Source organism: Heloderma suspectum, chromosome 14 (genome assembly GCF_057233095.1).
Source record: "Heloderma suspectum isolate Gila_16-S chromosome 14, 16-S_ref, whole genome shotgun sequence".
NCBI lineage: Eukaryota > Metazoa > Chordata > Lepidosauria > Squamata > Helodermatidae > Heloderma > Heloderma suspectum.
The window spans coordinates 8,993,579-9,012,423 of NC_139471.1; the positions used below are offsets into that span (position 1 = coordinate 8,993,579).

At 46.4% G+C, this 18,845-nt stretch overlaps 1 protein-coding gene across 5 annotated transcripts in view; it reads right to left on the minus strand.

Moving 5' to 3' along the window:
- The window catches only part of MVB12B (multivesicular body subunit 12B), a 117,030-nt gene that overhangs the window by 33,705 nt on the left and 64,480 nt on the right, over nucleotides 1-18,845 (minus strand). The window contains exons 8-9 of one of the 5 annotated variants that reach the window (XM_084821339.1): nucleotides 5,921-6,032; nucleotides 4,465-5,322 (exon numbers count right to left, since the gene is read on the minus strand). The exons of 2 other annotated variants lie outside the window; for them this stretch is intronic. In XM_084821339.1, coding sequence (XP_084677465.1) covers nucleotide 5,322; nucleotides 5,921-6,032 — 113 coding nt within the window. In that variant the 3' untranslated portion in view covers nucleotides 4,465-5,321. Of the gene's footprint in view, nucleotides 1-4,464; nucleotides 5,323-5,442; nucleotides 6,033-18,845 lie in introns of those variants that run through there. 2 more of the 5 variants (XM_084821338.1, XM_084821337.1) reach the window with 2 other exon arrangements.

Genomic DNA, 18,845 nt, shown 5'->3' on the forward strand with positions numbered 1-18,845 from the left:
GAGAAAGTAAGAGCCACGGTAGCGTGCGTGTATGTGTGTGCGTGTGCACATATATGAGTGTGTGTGTATGTGTGTGTGTGAAAACGGACATATCCAATGGCTTCTTCTTAGGGAGAGAGAGGCACCAAAACGAGGAGGGTTTTGAGAAAAATGTCACAACCTGGTTCCCGCAGGAAGCGAGGGAAGCGTCATCAGCAGTACCTCCAACTCTGCCGTCTCTTCAATGGGCAGCAAAATGGCAGCAGGATTCAAGTGCCTTTTGGAACCTGACCATCCACCTGACCTTCATTTGGCAGCAAGTCATTCTCCCAATTAAAAAAAGGATGTGTAATTACAGCGTCTTAAAAAAAGAAAGGATCAGGAGGAGTGGGGAGTCTAGCGGGCATCAAGAGAGGCCTCTGTGGGCAACATACTGTGGGCACGCACATGGTACAGGCAAAGCACCCCTCCTTCCTCTCCATGCCCCTCTAGGCCAGGTCAAAGTCTAGAGCAATGAAATGAGATCAGGAGGGCCGGCAAGACTCAAGGGGAGGGGAGGCAGAGAAGCCACTCTGTCTGAGGAACCAGGCCAGAAACCAGTATTCTATGGCCAGGCTAAGGGCTCCCCAGACCATCTGGTTCGGCAGAGCTAGAGCACCGCTCTCCAGCCATTATCTGGGTGGCGCTGTAGAGCAGCAAAGGTCTGTCTGAAAGCTCCCTCTGTCCAAGAGTTGGCCTGGTGGCACAGGGGTAAGGCCCTTGCGCCTTAATGCCAGATTCCCCGGTTCAAGTTGCCTCAGACCCGCTGTGTACCTCCTGTGCCTCAGACCCGCTGTGTACCTCCTGTGCCTCAGACCCGCTGTGTACCTCCTGTGCCTCAGACCCACTGTGTACCTCCTGTGCCTCAGACCTGCTGTATACCTCCTGTGTTCCTGGCTGCATTTATTCCTGGCTGGGACAATCACAATGGCGAGAGGCATCACAAAATGGGGGCTCTGGTGCAACACGCAGACAACACTGGATAGAGTAGGGCCACGATGCCCATGTTCTCCACAGCTGGGGGAAAAATTCATGCTGCTGTTTTGCCAAAGGACTACAGACAATGGTGAAAAAATACCATTTGAGAGGTTACACGCATAGGTCCTTGGACAAGCATCACATACAGCTGGCCTATGAAATGGCTTTCTACATCTGGATCGGATTCTCTGGATGCAGGTGTGTCTTCCTCCTGCAAGGTGATGGCACAAGCTTTGCGTACATGGAAAAAAAAGTTGCCATCATAACACATTAGCAATGTTTGCTACTTGAATTTTTACATTGTTCTGTTTTTTTTTTAACACTGTTGTCGTAAGCAGCCTAAAGCTTTGGAGAAAGTTGGCTATGAATACATACAGGAAAAAAAATGTATCTCATTGCCCCATGTTCCTACGCACAATGGCACATTATGCACCATAAGGAACATGTTGCTTCTTCTTTGCACATCAGATCCCTGCTTCAACCTCAGTTTGTCAAGTCAGCAATTTGTCTCCCTTCAAATCGCAGTATTTTTAGTAAAGGCTACCAAGCGCGATCCTAAATTTAAACATGCTGATGAATTCCATTTGGCGACGTCGGCGAAGTATAAACGAGTTGAAAGAGGACAAAGAATTTGACCTGGAACAGAACAACATTTCCCAGAATAATAAGCACTTGTTCCCTTAAAAGAAAAACAAACAATGGGATCAGAAACAGGAGGAATTCAAACTACTAATTGCCGTTATTATATATTTTTATACATATGTACGCACAGCATTTCATGGTGATTATGAAAATGTGCACAATTGTTCCTTTTGACTCACTGAAAGATCAGATGGTCTCTTCAAATCGCTGAAAATAAAGAACATTCTGTGACAAAGAACATGACAAGCTCAAGAAAACCTCTGAAAGAGAGAAAGAAAGAGATTTCAGATATAGCTGTCACAAGCTGTTCAGGCTAGAACAGCCTTCCCCAACTTCGCGGCCTGCAGAGGTGTGGGACTACAACTCCCACGATCCCTAGATGTTAGATGGGGATGGTGGGAGTTGTGGTTGTAGAATGAGGGGTCCTGCTGGATATTTTTTTGACTATGAAAACTTCCAAGGGGCTGAAAACAATCCATAAACAGCCTGCCTTGTGTACCTGTTTGGTGTGTTCACCACTGCTCCTCTCCCCATTTACCTTTTTCTTTTTCTTTTTCAGGCTTCTTGCTAAGGCACTCCGAGCCAGTCAGTGATCACATCAATAACGTGACCACCTTGCAAACCCAGGCTGCTGCTAATAAAAATTTTCTGAGTCAGAATAAAGGGCCTCTCTCAAAGGTAGTGCTGTGCCAAAAATGTCAAAGCTTCCATTTTCCGTGGGTGGGTGGGTGTGAAATAAAAACCCTGGTGGAGGAGGGAGGATTTCAAATAACTTTCTCCTTGGGGAGGAGGACATGATTTCAGCTTACCTTTTTAAGTATAGGGGGCAGCTGAGAGGTCTGCTTTCCATTTTTTATTTCTTTAAAAACACCCTCTGCACTTGCAGGAGCCCAGGACTCTTCTCTAGTTCAGCGGATCTTTCTGAACTCCGAGGAGACCCCATGACCTCTCCCTCTCCAACAGGCATTCTGGAAAGGCTCCAAGGCTGCAGAAGCTGGTTTGCAAAGCATGAGCAATCAGGGATTTTAGAGTTTTAGAAACCAGCAACAAATACCTCCCAAACTTAAAGAGGTATGTGGAAACCCTGCCCCCCTCCCCAAGGAGAAAATTCTCCGGAAATCTCCCCCTTGCTGCGAAAGAGGCGGAAAAAAGTCCTTTTTTTTGCAGGGAAAGAAAAAATGCCAGAAAATAGGGGGCAGGATTCGGCACAACACTACTCTTAAGATTTTCTGACAATGCCACAGAGCACGTCAGATGTGGCTATGCAATGTCAGAAAGCCAACCCACAGTGAAGGCAATGCTTCCACCTTGCCTAGGGAGGAGGGACACTCTCCCCACAGTTTGTGGCCCCCACCCCCCAAAACACACAGCTGAGAAGTCTCCAAGCGGCGAGGAGAAGGGTACTTTTTCAATGAGATATGCAGCCTTTTCCAGCTCAGCCCTAGGTGGAATCAGACACCTCTGGATCTCTGCTATGCTATCCCCTCGCGGTGAACCACGCAGGGCTAAGAGGTCCACCCAAACTCCAGTGTGAAACCACCCTGACAGCCTGCTGGCCTCTCGTAAACTTCTTGGGCTATAAAAGCTTCTGGATCAGCAACAGGGAAGGCTGGGGGCTCTGATGTCAGTGGGGCGGTGAATCCGCTCCGGGTTTCATTCAGAACTGGTCAGAACTCTAAAGGACCTCCTTTAGAGTTTTGACCAGTTCTGACTGAAACCCGGAGCGGATTCACCGCCCCACTGGCATCAGAGCCCCCAGCCTCCACTGGTCAGCATTGACCTTTTATTTCCTTGGCTGCTACCCTCTGTCTACTAGATTCCCCCTTGGAAGCTGGTCTGAGGAACACAGGACATGTGTTCTGGCATCACTCTAGTAGGATGGTGTAATCCAGCAAAAGCTAGGCACACATGACCCTCACTGAAAATATGGAGCTGTGGACCAGCTTTATTGATAAGTCGACAGACATGGTATAGCTTTTCCTGGACTGCGTCACTTCTGGCTGCAGGTGCTTCCGGTTTAAAGGGAAATACTGCTTGCCTAAGCCACGGTGGCTTAGTGGTTAAGACGCTGAACTGCAGACCGGAAGGTCGGCAGGACAGCAGTTCGAGACCGGAGTGCTGCGTGACGGAGTGAGCTCCCATCTTCAGTCCCAGCTTCTGCCAACCTAGCAGTTCGAAAGCAAGAAATTGCAAGTAGAGAAATAGGTACCGCCTCGGCGGGAGAGGTAACAGCGTTCTGTGCACCTCGGTGTTCAGTCATACTGGCCACATGACCATGGAAGCGTCTTCGGACAGCGCTGGCTCTTCAGCTTAGAAACGGGGATGAGCACCGCACCCTAGAGTCGGACACGACTGGTTGGGGATGCCTTTACCTTTTTTACCTTTAAGGGTATTATCATACCCTTAATGATGCAGACCGCACCGTGCATTTGGACTATGCACAGAGCATCACCACCAATAAGAATGGAGGAACCCATTTTAATGCAAAGCTCTTCTGCTAGAACACAGGTTGGGGGAAATGTACTCAGCCGTATATGCCCCCCTTTTTTTCTTTCAAAAGAGGTTCAGCAGACACCCTCCATCTAGACCTCTCAAGGAGAAGGCCCAGAGAGCACCGTCCACACCATTATTTAGGCAAATAATTAATTACTCCTGTTCACGTCAAGTGATTTGTCACGACACATTAATGACTTGATAGACTCCCGTGAACTGGCGAACACCGAAACAGCCCCACGCGTCTTTATCGTCATTTAATTTAAAAACGATCCTGTGTGAAATTATCTCGTCGTGAGTGATGGAAGCATAAAGAACAGACTCAGCAAAGCTGCGTGTGGATCATTGCTTTATTAATGGGAACGTCAGGGAAATGAAAAATGCTGGCATTGTCATACTTAGGCTCCTGGAAGAACTGCATCGGTGCATGGAGAGAGGGAGGGCTGTGCTTCGTTTCATCTGCTGGACGCGCGGGCACCATTACAGAGAGGCCGAAAGTCAGCCCAATGCACGGACGAGGGGACATTTTGCTTATCTGTCTTCGTCACTCGATGATATTCCAACCTTCTTTCATTTTCATGGGCTGCTATTGGTTTCTGGGCTTGATTTAAAGTGCTGGTAAAATGCCCTTGAAGCCCTAAATGGCTTGAGACCTCTCATGAATGGCCTGCTCCAATATGGACCAATCCAGCCTTTGAGATCAGCCCAGGAGGCTCTTGTTCTGTGGTCAATCCATACAAGAGGAGCGGATGGATGGGGGGAGGGCCTTTTGGGGGGTGGTGCCACAACTGTGGAATTCCTTCCCAGTGGAGATTCACCGGGCTCCCTCTCTTTCAATGGCTGGCAAGAACTTTTTAAAAATTTAAGATAACCTTTATCATATAAAACAGCAGGTTACTATGTATTCTCAAAGTTTTAGAACTGCTGCCTCCTTGAGTTTACTATTTGGATTTCAGAAGCAATATGTTTCTGTATCACTGCTGGGGGCTTAATAGTGGAAAACTGTTACTGCCTTCAGGAGCTGCTTCTGGCCTTCCCAGGGGCATCTGGCTGGCTTCTGTGGGAAGCAGGAAGCTGGACTAGATGGACATTTCTTCTGATCCAGCAGGGGGCCATTTGCATTCTTATCCCTCCCTCTAATAGTGAACTCCGCTGGTGAGTGCCAACAGGATTACAGCCATAAACAGGCTTCTGAGAAAGAAGAAGGTGGGTGGGTATCAGAATGCCCAGGGGAACCCCCAAAGTTTACAGAAATATGAAAAAAAACCACAACATTTCAGGCAGGGAAAAAAACACCCTAACAAATCTTTTGATAAATATAATATGATATTGCATTTTCTTTTTATTGTAAGCTGCATTATTTTAAGAGAAAGTCTGGATATAACGCATAAACCAACTAAAACTAAGCAATATGCTAATAGAAGGGCGAAAGCAAATTAAACAGGTTCATTCTCTATCCCAACAGAGTGGCATGACACAACAAATAGGTTGCTGTTGCGGCAAGGACATATTTGTTTTTTATTAATTAAATTTCTTAATCGCCCATCTGGCCGGTCACCCGGCCACTCTGGGCGATGTACAACAGTACATATAATCTAAAACTGTAAAATTACACATTAAAAACATCATTTTCTAAAAATACCCTCACCCACCCCAAAAGCCTGCCTGAACAACCACATTTTTAATGCACGACGGAAGCTCATTAAAGAGGGGGCATGGCGGAGTTCCCTACGGAGGGAGTTCCACAGAGTGGGGGCCACCACAGAGAGGCCCTGTCCCTCGTCCTTACCAGCCTAGCTGTCCTGGCTGATGGGACAGAGAGAAGGCCATCCGAGGCTGATCTTGTTGAGCGGCCTGTCTGGTGTTGCTGGAGGCGCTCCTTAACACAGGTTGGGCAGGAACTGTAAAGAGTTTTAAAGGTCAAAAACAACACGTTGAATTTGGCCCGGAAAACAACATACTGCAGTTTACTTTGCTGGTTGGGCCCTGCCAGCTGTAGCTATACCAGGAGAGGCTACCTCGGCACTCTACCCCGACAGGATTAGCCCAAATCAACCAACCCCCAGGAGTTCTTCACATCCAGATGGTCATTCCTTACACAGGCAGGACAGGGCCTGACACACACTGACAAATGCCCAAGAAAAGCAAAGGTAGAGACGCACGCGGACAGCCTGTGAGAGAACAAACTTTGGATGCTAGTGAGAAGCGCGGAAGGCCTTGAAATGAATGGTCCCGTTGTTAACACGGTATGTGAAGAAGCCACGCAGTGGCCTGACGGAGCACAGGATAGATCTATTACAGCAGTGGCAGAAGAAGCATTTGATGGGCTGGAGAGCGCACTTGAAGAACATCTCCCCACCCACCCACACATCCTTTACCACCACCACCAAGAGAAACTTGCACATCACTGCTTCTCCCCAGGACCACCCTTTGGTGTCGCTACCTTTATGGGCAGAGATGGGGAACCTGGGCCCCTCCAGATGTTCCCAACTCCAATCCCCATGACCCCCAATCCCCATGACCCCAGCCCCCATCAGACACACCCTGCGAGCTGGGGCTGATTGGTGTTGGAGTCCCACATCATCTGGAAGGCCAGAGGGACCACACAGGACAACAGAACCTGGAGCTGTGTCCCATCATTGCTCTCAATCCATAGACAGCAGCTGGCGCTACAGAACGTAATCTGCCTGTAAACGAAGGACACTGGAGGATTTTGTGCGGCCTGCATTTTTAAGTAACCTGTCCCAATTTCCACTTTCATTACTAATATGCCATTTATCCCCCAGGTTGTACACTTCTACGAATTTTGCAAAGCAATTCTCGGCTCAGAAATTTGTAAACGCATGTATTAGGGGAAAATGTGTATTTCAGGGGAAATCCAAACAATTTAATGGCAGATTTCTATACAGGTTAAAATTATTTGTTTGCAGAAAACGGGACAGAATGGATTCCTGATTGAATGAACACCTCGGAAACTGACATCAACTGGAAACATTGAGCGATCCATCCCCACAATAAACTGGATTTTATCGTTGTGAGTGGCACTGAGAACTATTATGGTTGAAAAGTGTTGCACACATACTGTAGAATAAAACCAAGTTTTACAGGTGGCGGGGTGGGGTGCCTCTGTGTTTGAACAGGCAATATTGCACTCAATCACTAATACAGAAAAAGACTGTGTGAGCTGAATGCTGATAATTTTACACCTCGTTAAAGTCACTTAGGTTGATTGCAATAATCCAACTGCATTATAGAATCATAGAATAGTAGGGTTGGAAGGGGCCTACAAGACGATTGAGTACAACCCCCTGCTCAATGCAGGAATCCAAGTCAGAGCATCCCTGACAGATGGCTGTCCAGCCTCGTCTTGAATGCCTCCACTGTGGGAGAGCCCACCACCTCCCTAGGTCATTGGTTCCATTGTCGTATTGCTCTTATGCGAACACAGAACAGCAGTGCCTTACCTACAAACTGGAACTGGATCTCAGTATGTGCATGGGGAAAACTCCAGCACATGGCTGAACAGAATGACTTGAGCAGAGTCACATACAGAGATCTGTTGGGCCCACATACGATGAGCAATATGGCCTGGCAGCCATAAACAGAACGGGATGTGTTTTCAGCCTAACGTCTACTATAACTACACCTTTTCTCCAAGCAACTCCAGGTGGTATACATAGCTCCCCACCTGTTAGCCAAAAAATTAAAATTAAAAACCTTACAAGGTTAAGTAGACTGTAGACAACAACTGGTCCAAGGTCACAGAGCAAGCTTCCTTGCTGAGCAGAGATTCGAACCCAGTTCAAATCTGAGCAGAGATTCGAACCCAGTTCAAAGCCTCCCCAGTCCAAGTTTAAATATTCCATCCACAGCCTTCCACAATGTACCAAGTCACAACCTGCCTCTCAATGTGGATTTGAATGCATCCCTGACTCTAAGATGCATGCCACTGCATGTGGGTTTTTCCTCCTCACATGCGGCAATCGCTGCATGCAACACTTCCCAGTCACTGCATAAATTTAAAGTTCACCTACAGGAAGGCCTGGCGTGCTATGGTCCATGGGGTCACGAAGAGTCGGACACAACTGAACGACTGAACAACAACTTACTCAGCACCTGTGCTAAGAGTTCCTTCAACCTCCCTAAACATGAGCATCTAAGCGGGCAGTTCTATTCTGCAGGAGTGAATCCATGAAACAGGAAAGCAGTTAAGCCGAACATGATTACAAAATATTGGGGAGAGGGATCCCTTGAAAGAAAAGCATGGAGATTCACCGGGCCAGTGATGCGTTTTCTACTAGGTATGCTTTACTTGCATATGCAAATCCCATCAAAATAGGATGCCCCCATTAATGGAATTGCTAATTATAGAATAATAGCCACCAATCTCCATAACAGATCAAATGCCCAAGTCTTGTAGCTATTAGGGAAATGGCGCTTTGTAATTAAGATTATCCTCATTTCCAGATGCCAATTAACTATATAATTATTAGCCCCTTTTCGCTAATGCAAAATTAAGGATTTTCACCCTTATTAGTGAAAGTGTTTTCTTTTTTGCTTTTTAAAACATCACTTAAAAGAAATCATTGCAATAAGCAGGCCCCCTTGAAACTTTCCAGTTCCAAAGGTGAATCCGCTTTCAATTATCCCTTCAAAGGCAACAGAGCCTTTATTAATCAATGATCTAAAAAAAAAGAGATTACACTTTATCATCCTACTATGCTTGCAAGGATCTCAGGGTGGCACATATTACCCATCCACCCCATTATAAATGCACATCCGCCCTGTGAGGTAGGCTAGGCTGGGAGATTGTGACAGGCCCACTGAGCTTTCATGGGGATTTGAACCTGGGTCTCTCTGGTCATAGTCTGGCATTATAGGTTTTCCCATGGGCACCTGATCTGTAACCCAACCCCTGCTTGTATGTTGTCGTGTCATCCAAACCCAGCGAGGGTGGTTTGCTGGGGAGGTTAAGAAACCACCCACAACCCTAAAACAGACCACAGGTTCTATGAGTGGGAGCTGGATTATGGAATGGGTACCCATGGGCATCCAGCATGTGACGCAAACCACCGTGGCACTGCGGACCAAAGCGGGAAGGTCCAAGTCCCACTTGGCCCCGGAGCTCATTTGGCCCAACTTTTGTCTCTCAGCCTAACCTACCTCACAGGGTTGTTCTAAGGATGAAATGGAGGGGAAGAGGATCACACACACTGCCCTGGGCTCCTTGGAGGGAAGACAGGATATAAATGTAACAAATAAACATGGCTAACGGAAATGGCAAAAAGGGATGATCTGAAGCGAATACAAAAGATACCACCGTTGCTAGCATGTCAACTCCCCCACCCCCAAACACCGGCTGGGGCACGCTGGGAGTCGTAGGCCTTTTCTCTCTCTCAACATGCATAGGATTGCGCCTTTAAAGATTTGCTTCCTGCAATTCCTGGGAGCTCTCTAAGGTCGCGCAGTAGACTTTCATCTGACAGGCTCTCCGTTATCTGCTCCTCACCGCTGCCGGTTGCCTTCGACTCTGGGGTCAGCTCACCCGGACCCTTCCATCACTCCGTCGGCCTGTGGCCCAAGCAGGATAAGACGGGCAGCAGTCATTTGCAGAGAGATAAATGCAAAAAGCCGCTATCCGTGATAGAGCAGCTATCAGATGATGCTCAAAGGAATCTGTGAAATAAGAGCTGCCCCTGTTGTTGAGGGAGTCCCCCTGCCTCTTCTGGATATGACAGCAAATTTAAGTTGGCACCTGTGGCCAGTGAGTAATGAGGGCTACCTATGCAAGACCAAAAGGCCAAGAAGCCAGGTAAGGCCCCTTTGGCAGGAGCCAGCATGAGCCATGACAGATTCATCATCTGCTAAACCAATCCACCAGCTCCACACCACCATTTGTCATTAATTATGCTAATCAGCAAACCATTACTCTCCCGATGACAATGCAACACTTATTAGTTAGTTACTGGGAGGAGGGGAGAGAAGGAGGCTTTCACTCCCCCTCCCTCGAACATGCAGCTTAAACATGAGCCCACAGGGAAGGAATGTCCAATTACGAAAGTAAGAAATTTCCTATCGTCTTCTACTAATGAACCAGCTGAGTGATTTGAAACATCTCCGAAGTCAGAAGACTTAAAGAGACAAAAATGAAAATTAGAGTTCTCAGCAGCTACCTGGAGAGAACTTTGAAAACAATTTTGGCTTGACTGAAAATATGCAGTATGTTTAACATACGTGTGCCAAGCGTGCCCCTCGATTTGTACGGCAAAATACGAGTCATGTAAAGTAATGCCAGTTGTTAATGAGGCCATTTTAAAACAAATTTTATTGCTTAAAAAAAAAAGACTATGAACTTATTAAGAATGTTTTAATAAAATGGTCAATTCTATGTTAGGATGTGCCTTTCTTATAGATGTAAAAGAAAGATAGAAGTGTATCAGGGTCTTTTGTTTGTTCTGTTGGAAGCAACTGGAAAACTACAACGGACCTAAGAACAAGATTCAGTAACCACAAATCTGTGATTCTTACCAAAAAAACGGAGCAGCCTGTTGCAAGACATTTCAGCTCTCTTGCACACAGTCTCTCAGATTTACAATTGGTTCCAACAGAACAAAAAAAGGAGACCCTGATATGCTTGACAAAAGGGAACATTTCTGGATCTGTAGTCTCAGAACTCATTGTCCAAATAGCCTTAATCTGGGGAAGATTCATAAGCATTACACCACTCATACCTCTGTTTTTATTGCTAAGAAACGTTCATCTCCAGGTATTGTAAACTGCCACTCTTGGTACCCATTTAACAGCTCAGCTACTGATAAAGGTGGAAGCCGGAATGTTTAGCTTAAATAGATTTTTTTTAATACTCTGTTGTTAGTCTTTCTATCTTTCTTATACATTTTAGCTTAAGGCTGTCTGCATGCACAGCAGATCCAGAGTTCCTTGTTGCTTTGCTATTGTGCTGCTTTACCCCAACCTCTACTGAGAGGGAGGGAGGGAGGGAGCGAGCGAGCGCAGCCACAATTACAATACTTCGAAGTTGGTTTCAAAACAGCCATCACAAAGTGGGAAAACGTACAGAAAACGTCAGCTAAAGATGGTCCAAGTACCTGGAATACTTCCAGTATGAGAAAAAGCTAAAGGGGGGTTGTGCATTGAGGGGAAAAGACAATCATCATGTGAACTGGATTGCATCAAACACCCTCTCCGTTCAATTTTTGAGTACAAAATGGTGCAGTGTGTGGTGAGTGTGAGCAAAAGACAGAAAGTGAGTGTGTGAGTGTGTGTAAGTGCATAAAATTATATGTGTGTGAGCGTGCATGAGAGAGACAGACAGACAGACAGAGAGAGAGCAAACCTGTGCATGCATGACATAGAGAGATAATTTTCTGAGAAAAGCCTTAATTGTGAGAATATTCGCTTTCCTTCAATCCTGTTTGCCGTTTTGTTGCCTTATCTACTGCTACTTTGGTGCCACCCCCGGCCCCCTTCCAAATCAATTATTGAGTCTTGTGAATAGGATGGTGGAATGACATTACATAGCCTGTCAGCCTTGACTACGTGACCACGTCACAGAGGGAAAACAAAGCCAATTCAAAGTGACAGCAATGTTTCCTGGATTAGTCACATGGATGATCCCAGGCTATCAGGGATTATGCAGCAAATGTGATGGCATCACAACCCCACAGAGCCATTCAGGTTAGGCTAGGTGACATCAATGAAGGCAAATCAAGACACTTCAGAGCAAGGGAAAATGCTCTCCGAATAGCGATTAAAAACAAATCACTGAAGAACTGCTGAGGGGTGAGGTGGTGGGGAAGAGCACACTTTTTTGATGCCGAAAACATTCACAAAAAAACAGTGATTATTTTCAACTCAGCCCTACCCTTGGAATTTCCTGACACAAGATGGGAAGGCCACTACCTTAGATGGCTTTAAAAAGGGATTAGACAAACACATGGTGGAGGAGAGCTCTATCCATGGCTACTACTAGTCATGATAGCTATATGCTACCTACAGGACCAGAGGCATCATCCCAGTTGTTGTGGAGCAATAGTGCTGAGAAGGCTATTGTCTTTACCCTCTGCTTGGAGGCTTCCAGTAGGCATCCAGGTGGCCACTGTAGGACACAGGAAGCTGAGCTAGGTGGACCTTTGTGCATAAGAACTGCCTTGCTGGATCAGATCTGTGTCGTATGGAAACAGAAGATGGGGCTAAAACACCAGGACCATAGGGTTCATGAGACAGGTGATGGCCACCAAGGCAGCATGCCACAAAATCAGTTGAGTGATGCCACAGGATAGGAAACCCCATGGACTGGAGGGCTTTGCTTCGATGGTGACTGCAGAGCAGTTTCCAACCGCCTTGGCGTTTCCAAGTTGTTTTGTACAGTTGCAAACTCTTAACACACATTAAGATCCTCAAAATTAGGTGGTAAGAGCTCATTAATATCGCCCAAGTAAATGGGCCTATTAAACCATCTTTAAGCAATATTGAAGCATAAATCTCCTTAAACTATATTTAATGACTGTACTTAAGATACATTATATGCGACTCTTAATGAAACATTAGATAGCGTTTTGAAGATGAAAATGAGAAAATCCATACAACGTCCATCCAGTTAACACACCCGAAAGCCACATTCATGAAATGCATTACGACCAAATGATTACTTCATTAGGGCAAATATTTTTCTAATCACTCCTGATTTATATTATTAGGCTTACACATACTTCGATAATGTAACCCCCCCCCCCGCCCCAAGTTTCATGTGGCTTACAATGTAGGTGGATTTTAACATAGTTTTACCATTCAACATTTTATTTTGAATTAGGTTTAAGTAGGGCTGTCAACTGATTAAGTATTTAAGTGACTGATCTATTACACTTAGATAAAATTGCATATTATTAATAATATAGGTGAATATTTAAGAAATTGAAGGAAATAAGACAACTTATAATGTCATAAAACAAAAGCGACTGCATCTTTAATATTGTCTTCCTCATTCTCTATTACAGTAACACACCAGAAACAAAATAGCTTCCTAAGAAAAACAAGTATACCATCAATTATTTGTTTGCTTGCAGCCCCAACTGTTAAAACTTGGTCTCTACAGATCAACGTGCCTAATGATTCTGACAAATTTAAAGACCAAAAGGACATAAGGCCTAGTGCCAAGTGAAGCACTCCAGAGAGAGTGTTCCATAAATAGGGAGCCACAACCAAAAAGGCCCTTTCCCCCAGTCACTACCTATTTCTGAAGAGTTGGGGCACCCAGGGAAGGGTCTCCAATAATAAATGGTACTTGGGCAGATTCACATGGGAGAAGGTAGTCCCATTGCCATCTGGCTCCCAAGGTGTATAGGATTTTACTAGTAAGCATGTGTTCTACAGCTGAGGGGGTTGCCATCGTAGTCCTCACTACACAGCATGGAGAGTAGGGATGTCGGAGAATTTCTCCACGAATCTCCGGGAGGCCGAATGCCAGCGCATTCGGCCCCCCGAAATTGGTGGAGAAATGGTCTGCCCCCCCCCCCCCCCCCGGGATGGGACTTACCTTGTGCGAACGTCCCTGGCGGCAGCGGCTCCTGGCGGTGGTTCGGCGGCGGCGGCAGCCGGTCTTCCGACCAGCTGCCGCCACCGCCATTTCCAAGTAAAAAAACCAAACGAACAACAAACGTGATAGGCTACGTAAAGATTTACGTAGCCTATCATGGCTAGATTTTCAAAAAACACTGTGATAGGTTACGTAAATGTTTACGTAGCCTATCACGGCTGACTTTGGGGGGAAAAAAGCGCGTACGCAAATGGCGGAGCCCATGGGTGCCGCCATTTGCATTCCTTATTTGGGCACGTGTAGTCTACATAAACATTTACGTAGACTACGGCGAAAATAAGGGCAACGTTTTATTTTCGCCGTGGTCTACGTAAATGTCTACGTAGACTACACGTGCCCAAATAAGGAACACAAATGGCGGTGCCCATGGGCGCCGCCATTTGAGTACGCACTTCCCCCCCCAAAGTCAGCCGTGATAGGCTACGTAAACATTTACGTAGCCTATCACGGCTGACTGCAGGGACGCAAACGGCGGCGGCTACGGCCGCCGCCATTTGCGTCCCGGCAGAAGAGGTTTCGTGGCCGGAGGGACAGGGCGCCTCCCCCCCGGCCAGAATTTCAGCCGAAGGGACGGGGCGCCTCCCCCCCCGGCCAGAATTTCGGCGGGGAGGGATGGGGCGCCTACCCCCCACCGCAAAGCAAGCTGCGGGAACAGGTAAGGGACTTTCGTCCATCCCTAAATTGGAGAGTCAACAAGCACATTTTGTAGCTCGGCTTGCCAAAAGAGCAAATGCTTTTGGGAGAACTGTTCTGAAAATCTGGTCTTCCTGAGTGTTCTGAAAATCTGGTCTTCCAGATGGCCCCACCCCTCCTGTGGCCTCACCCTCTTTCCTCCAACCACAAATCATTTGGTGGTTTCCCAGCTCCTGTGCATATTTTCCCCATTCCAAAAGGCTGAAATGCCTCTCCTAAGGTTTCGCTACTGGCAGGAGGAGCATGAAGCTAAAATATGCTGGCATTTTGGTTCCGCCCCTGTCTGGGCCACAGCCTCCAAAGTTTCTTGAAATGGAATTCGGCCCTCAGGCTAAAACAGGTTCTGCACTGCTGCTTTAAAACAAACTCTAGTTAGTTAAAACACCAAAAGATGTCTAAGACGCAAATACCGAATCACGTATTTGCCCCCACAAGGCACAGCAAAATGCCCATTTCCCAGAAGGCAAAGTAGTGACGCCCAGAGACAGACATGCACCGCACCTAGGGATGTATACATTGTGTAAAATCCATTCTGTTCCCGTTTCACAGGTGGTCAGGTGCCTTTCGGTCCGTCGTCCACCCATCGACGGAATTTGATTTTTTCAGTTTCCGAATTTGCATGAATTCGCATCTGTGCAAATGTGAATTTGAGCAAATTCACAGGGCAAAAATGCACAAATCCCCTCCAAATGCACAAATCCCCCCATGTGCATTTTCACACTTTAGTCTATGGGGGGAAATGCACATTTTGGCCTGCTTTTTACATTTTTTGCATATTTTCTACAAGGAAATTTGCACAAAATTTCCCAAAGGTTAGAAAAACTGTCCGCAAGTCCATGGAATACGCCTGACAGGGGGAAAGCCAGTCTGCTGCAGAATCTGTGGGTCAGATTCATAAAAATCTGAACTCATTTGGTTCCGCTGTGGATTTCTCCATCATCCCCAACCACCCCCCCCCCCGGTAAAACGATGCTAGAACAATTTGAACAGCTTGGCTGGCTTCCTCTGCATTCCCAGACACAATTCTAAGTGCTGGTTTTAACTAGGGACGTGATTGTATTTGGACAAAGTCTGGGACCATAATTGGTCTGCTTTGGTCCAGTTCTGGTACTTTCCAAGCTGAAGTGGGCTTCTCTTTGAATCCACCAGAACTGAAGCCAGAGCTGAACGGGGCTTCATTATTGATTTGTGTTTTGGAATCTCCTTTTCGTTTAGTTTCTCTAAAACAAGGGTGCAAAAATGCAGGCTGCAGGCCACGTGCAGCCCCCAAGGCCTTTGTGATGGCCCCTCAGGACCCCAGCCACCACAAAAACACCCCCAATGGCAGCAGTTTTCTTACTTAGGGCCATCTCTAGGCAGCCTGACAGTTTCAGAACACTGGTCTACAAGGAACACAGAGGTTTGGATATCCTCAAGGTCCCAAGGCTGTTCTTTCACCAAAAACAAACAACCCTGCAGCTATCATTTTGAAATTTAGCAGGCTTGATGCCCTCAGAAGGGGACAACTTCCCCTGCGAAATTCCTCTAATTCTGCCAAGAAATAAAAACATTATTGGCCTTTTCTTTCTTTCTTTTTTTAAAAATCAAAATATAAAGGCGCCTACCACAGAAACCACTACACCAATTTTTCTGAAATTCAGCGAGTGTATTCCCCTCCTAAGGGGCTACTATGCCTGCAACCATCATCCAATTTTGACCAAGAGTAAAACAATACATAGCCATTAAAATAATCCCCATGGTACTCATCAGATTTCTGACTCTCGACTCGGGTTTAGTACCCATGTCGACATGGATGGAGAGTGAATCTGTTCAAGTTGAAGTGGGCCATTCCCCAAAGTGCCAAATCTTGGGTTGGTGCACACCTCTAGTTTTAACCTATAAAGCCCTCTTTGGGTTGGGGCTAGTTAAAATGTCTTGAGGACTGCTTACTCCCATGTAAACTTGCCCACTCATGGCAGTCATCGGCAGGGGCTCTTCTCCAGGTGACCCCCTCTGCAAAGGCAACCGGAGACGAGGCCTTTTTGGTAGTGGCATCACGTCTCCGGTATTCTCTCCCCAAGCCTGTGTTCCTATCAGTGGAGGCCAGTGGCTCCAATGTCAGTGGGGCAGTGGTTCCGCTCTGGCTTTCAGTCAGAACTCTAAAGGAGCTATCCAAGGTTCGGACTGCGCTCTCCCTAAAGGACCAGGTTCATAGTTTGGGGGTGCTCTTGGATCCAGAATTATCACTAAAGGCACAGTTGGACTCGGTGTCACGGAGCACCTTTTATCAGCTTTGGCTGATATATCAACTACATCCTTCTCTGGACAGACACAGCCTGCAGTTATCCACGCTCCAATCTCGTCTGGATTGCTGCAATGCGTTATATGTGGAAATGCCTTTGAAAACAGTCTGGAACCTTCAGCTGTCCCAAAATAAGCAGGAAGATTGTTAATGGGGACTGGCCAACGCGATCATATTACGCCAGTACTTTTCCATCTGCACTGGCTGCCAGTCGATGTCCGGGCCTGATTCAAAGTGCTGGTATTAACATTCAAAGCCCTAAACAGCTTGGGGCCAGGTTACCTGAAGGATCGTCTCCTCCCATATACACGCGCCTGGACCCCAAGATCAGCTTCAGCGTTCCTTCTCTGGGAGCCCTCCACCGAAGGAAGTGAGGTGGGTAACTGCTGAGGGCCTTTTCTGCTGTGGCACCGCAGTTGTGGAATAAGCTTCCCAGAGAGGCTCGCCTGGTGCCTACACTGTGCTCTTTTCAGTGCCAGGTGAAGGCCTTTATATTTTCCCAGGCATTTGAGTCTTTCAGTTTCTGCTTTAAATCTGGTATTGTATTTTAAATCTGCACACTGCAGCTAGGTTCTATGTGGTTATTATTTTTATTTTTTATACTGTAGTTTTAAACTTTAAAAATTTTATATTGCATTCATCATGTTGTATTTTACGGTTTTAATTGTTGTGAACTGCCCAAAGAACTTCGGCTATTGGGCAGTACAGAAATACAAGCAAGCAAGCAAGCAAGCAAGCAAAGCAATAAATAAATAAATAAATAAATAAATCTTTAGCCAGAATCTGCTTCCCTGTCATTTCCACCCATTGTTCTAGTCTTGCATTCCAGAGCAACCGAGTACAACTCTGCTCCATCTTCTGTATGACAGATATTTGAAGACCGCTATCATGTTCCCTTAATCTTCTCTTCTCCAGGACAAACACACACAGATCTTTCAACTGCTCCTCATAGAACTTGGTTTCCCAACCTCTCACCATTCTGGTCACCCTCCTCTGGACATGTCTTGGAAAGGTTCAAATGAAAAGCAGCACAGAAATACTTTAATAAATCAAGAAAACCATGTATCTGTTCACTGCAGTGCAATGCCCGTTTATCCAAATGCAAATTCTGCCTGCTACTGGCTGGAGACACATATTTGCTTGTTGAGCGCTCCACGTTTCCTTCCTTTGTTCCCAAACTATCCAAACAGGAAACCATTTCCTCATAGCTAAATAAAGAATAAAATAAGCAATCTTCCCAAGAACTTTGAAGTGTGTGTGTGTGTGGGGATTCCATGTACGTAGCATGCCTGATTACTGTCCTGCCCCAGTGAGACACAAAGTCCACAGGGCAATTTGAGCTGGGCCCTGATGAGGCTCCCGTGGAGAACTGATGACAAGCTGCTTAGAAAACAGGATGCAGCACGTAGAGAGTCTAGGACAGAAGCAAGGTTTACAGGACAACGGACAGCTCCAAGGAAGCAGACAAGTTGCTCCAAAAGAGCACAGAGTTCAGCTGAAGTCTTACAGCAGAGGTGGGCAACTTGTGGCCCTCCAGATGTTTTGGCCTACAACTGCCATCATCCCTCTGCATTGGCTATGCAGTCTATGACTGATGGGAGTTGTGGCCCTCCAGATGTTTTGGCCTACGAGTAGCCCACCCTGTCTTATACCCCGGAGTAGGCCTTGATGATTGTCCAGGTCCCAACCACCCACAGAAAATAGAAGTAATAGGGGCAGTGGCCCTTTGCTATTCAGCAGTTTTGGCGCATGCCTTCTTGGCATCGCAGGTAAGACTGGAAGGTGAATGAGGGATGTTGCCACTCAGTCATCTTCTCAAAGGAGGCCTGCACACCCTTTTCCACCAGTGGGCTTCAGCCAAACATGCAGTCTCGCTGGCTCTATGTAGGTCTTATGTTCTTAAGATGTACTAAAAGTCCAACACAGTATAAGACAGCTTCACATGTTCAAACTCCTTCAAACATGGCACCCTCCAAATGTTTTGGACTACCACCCTCACCTTTCCTAAAAATTGGCCATGCTGGCTGGGGCTAATGTCAGTTGACATCCAAAATATATGGAAAGGTTGGGGAAGTCTCAACTAGGGCTTCCTTTGAGCACATGCAATTGAATGAGCACATTTATGCA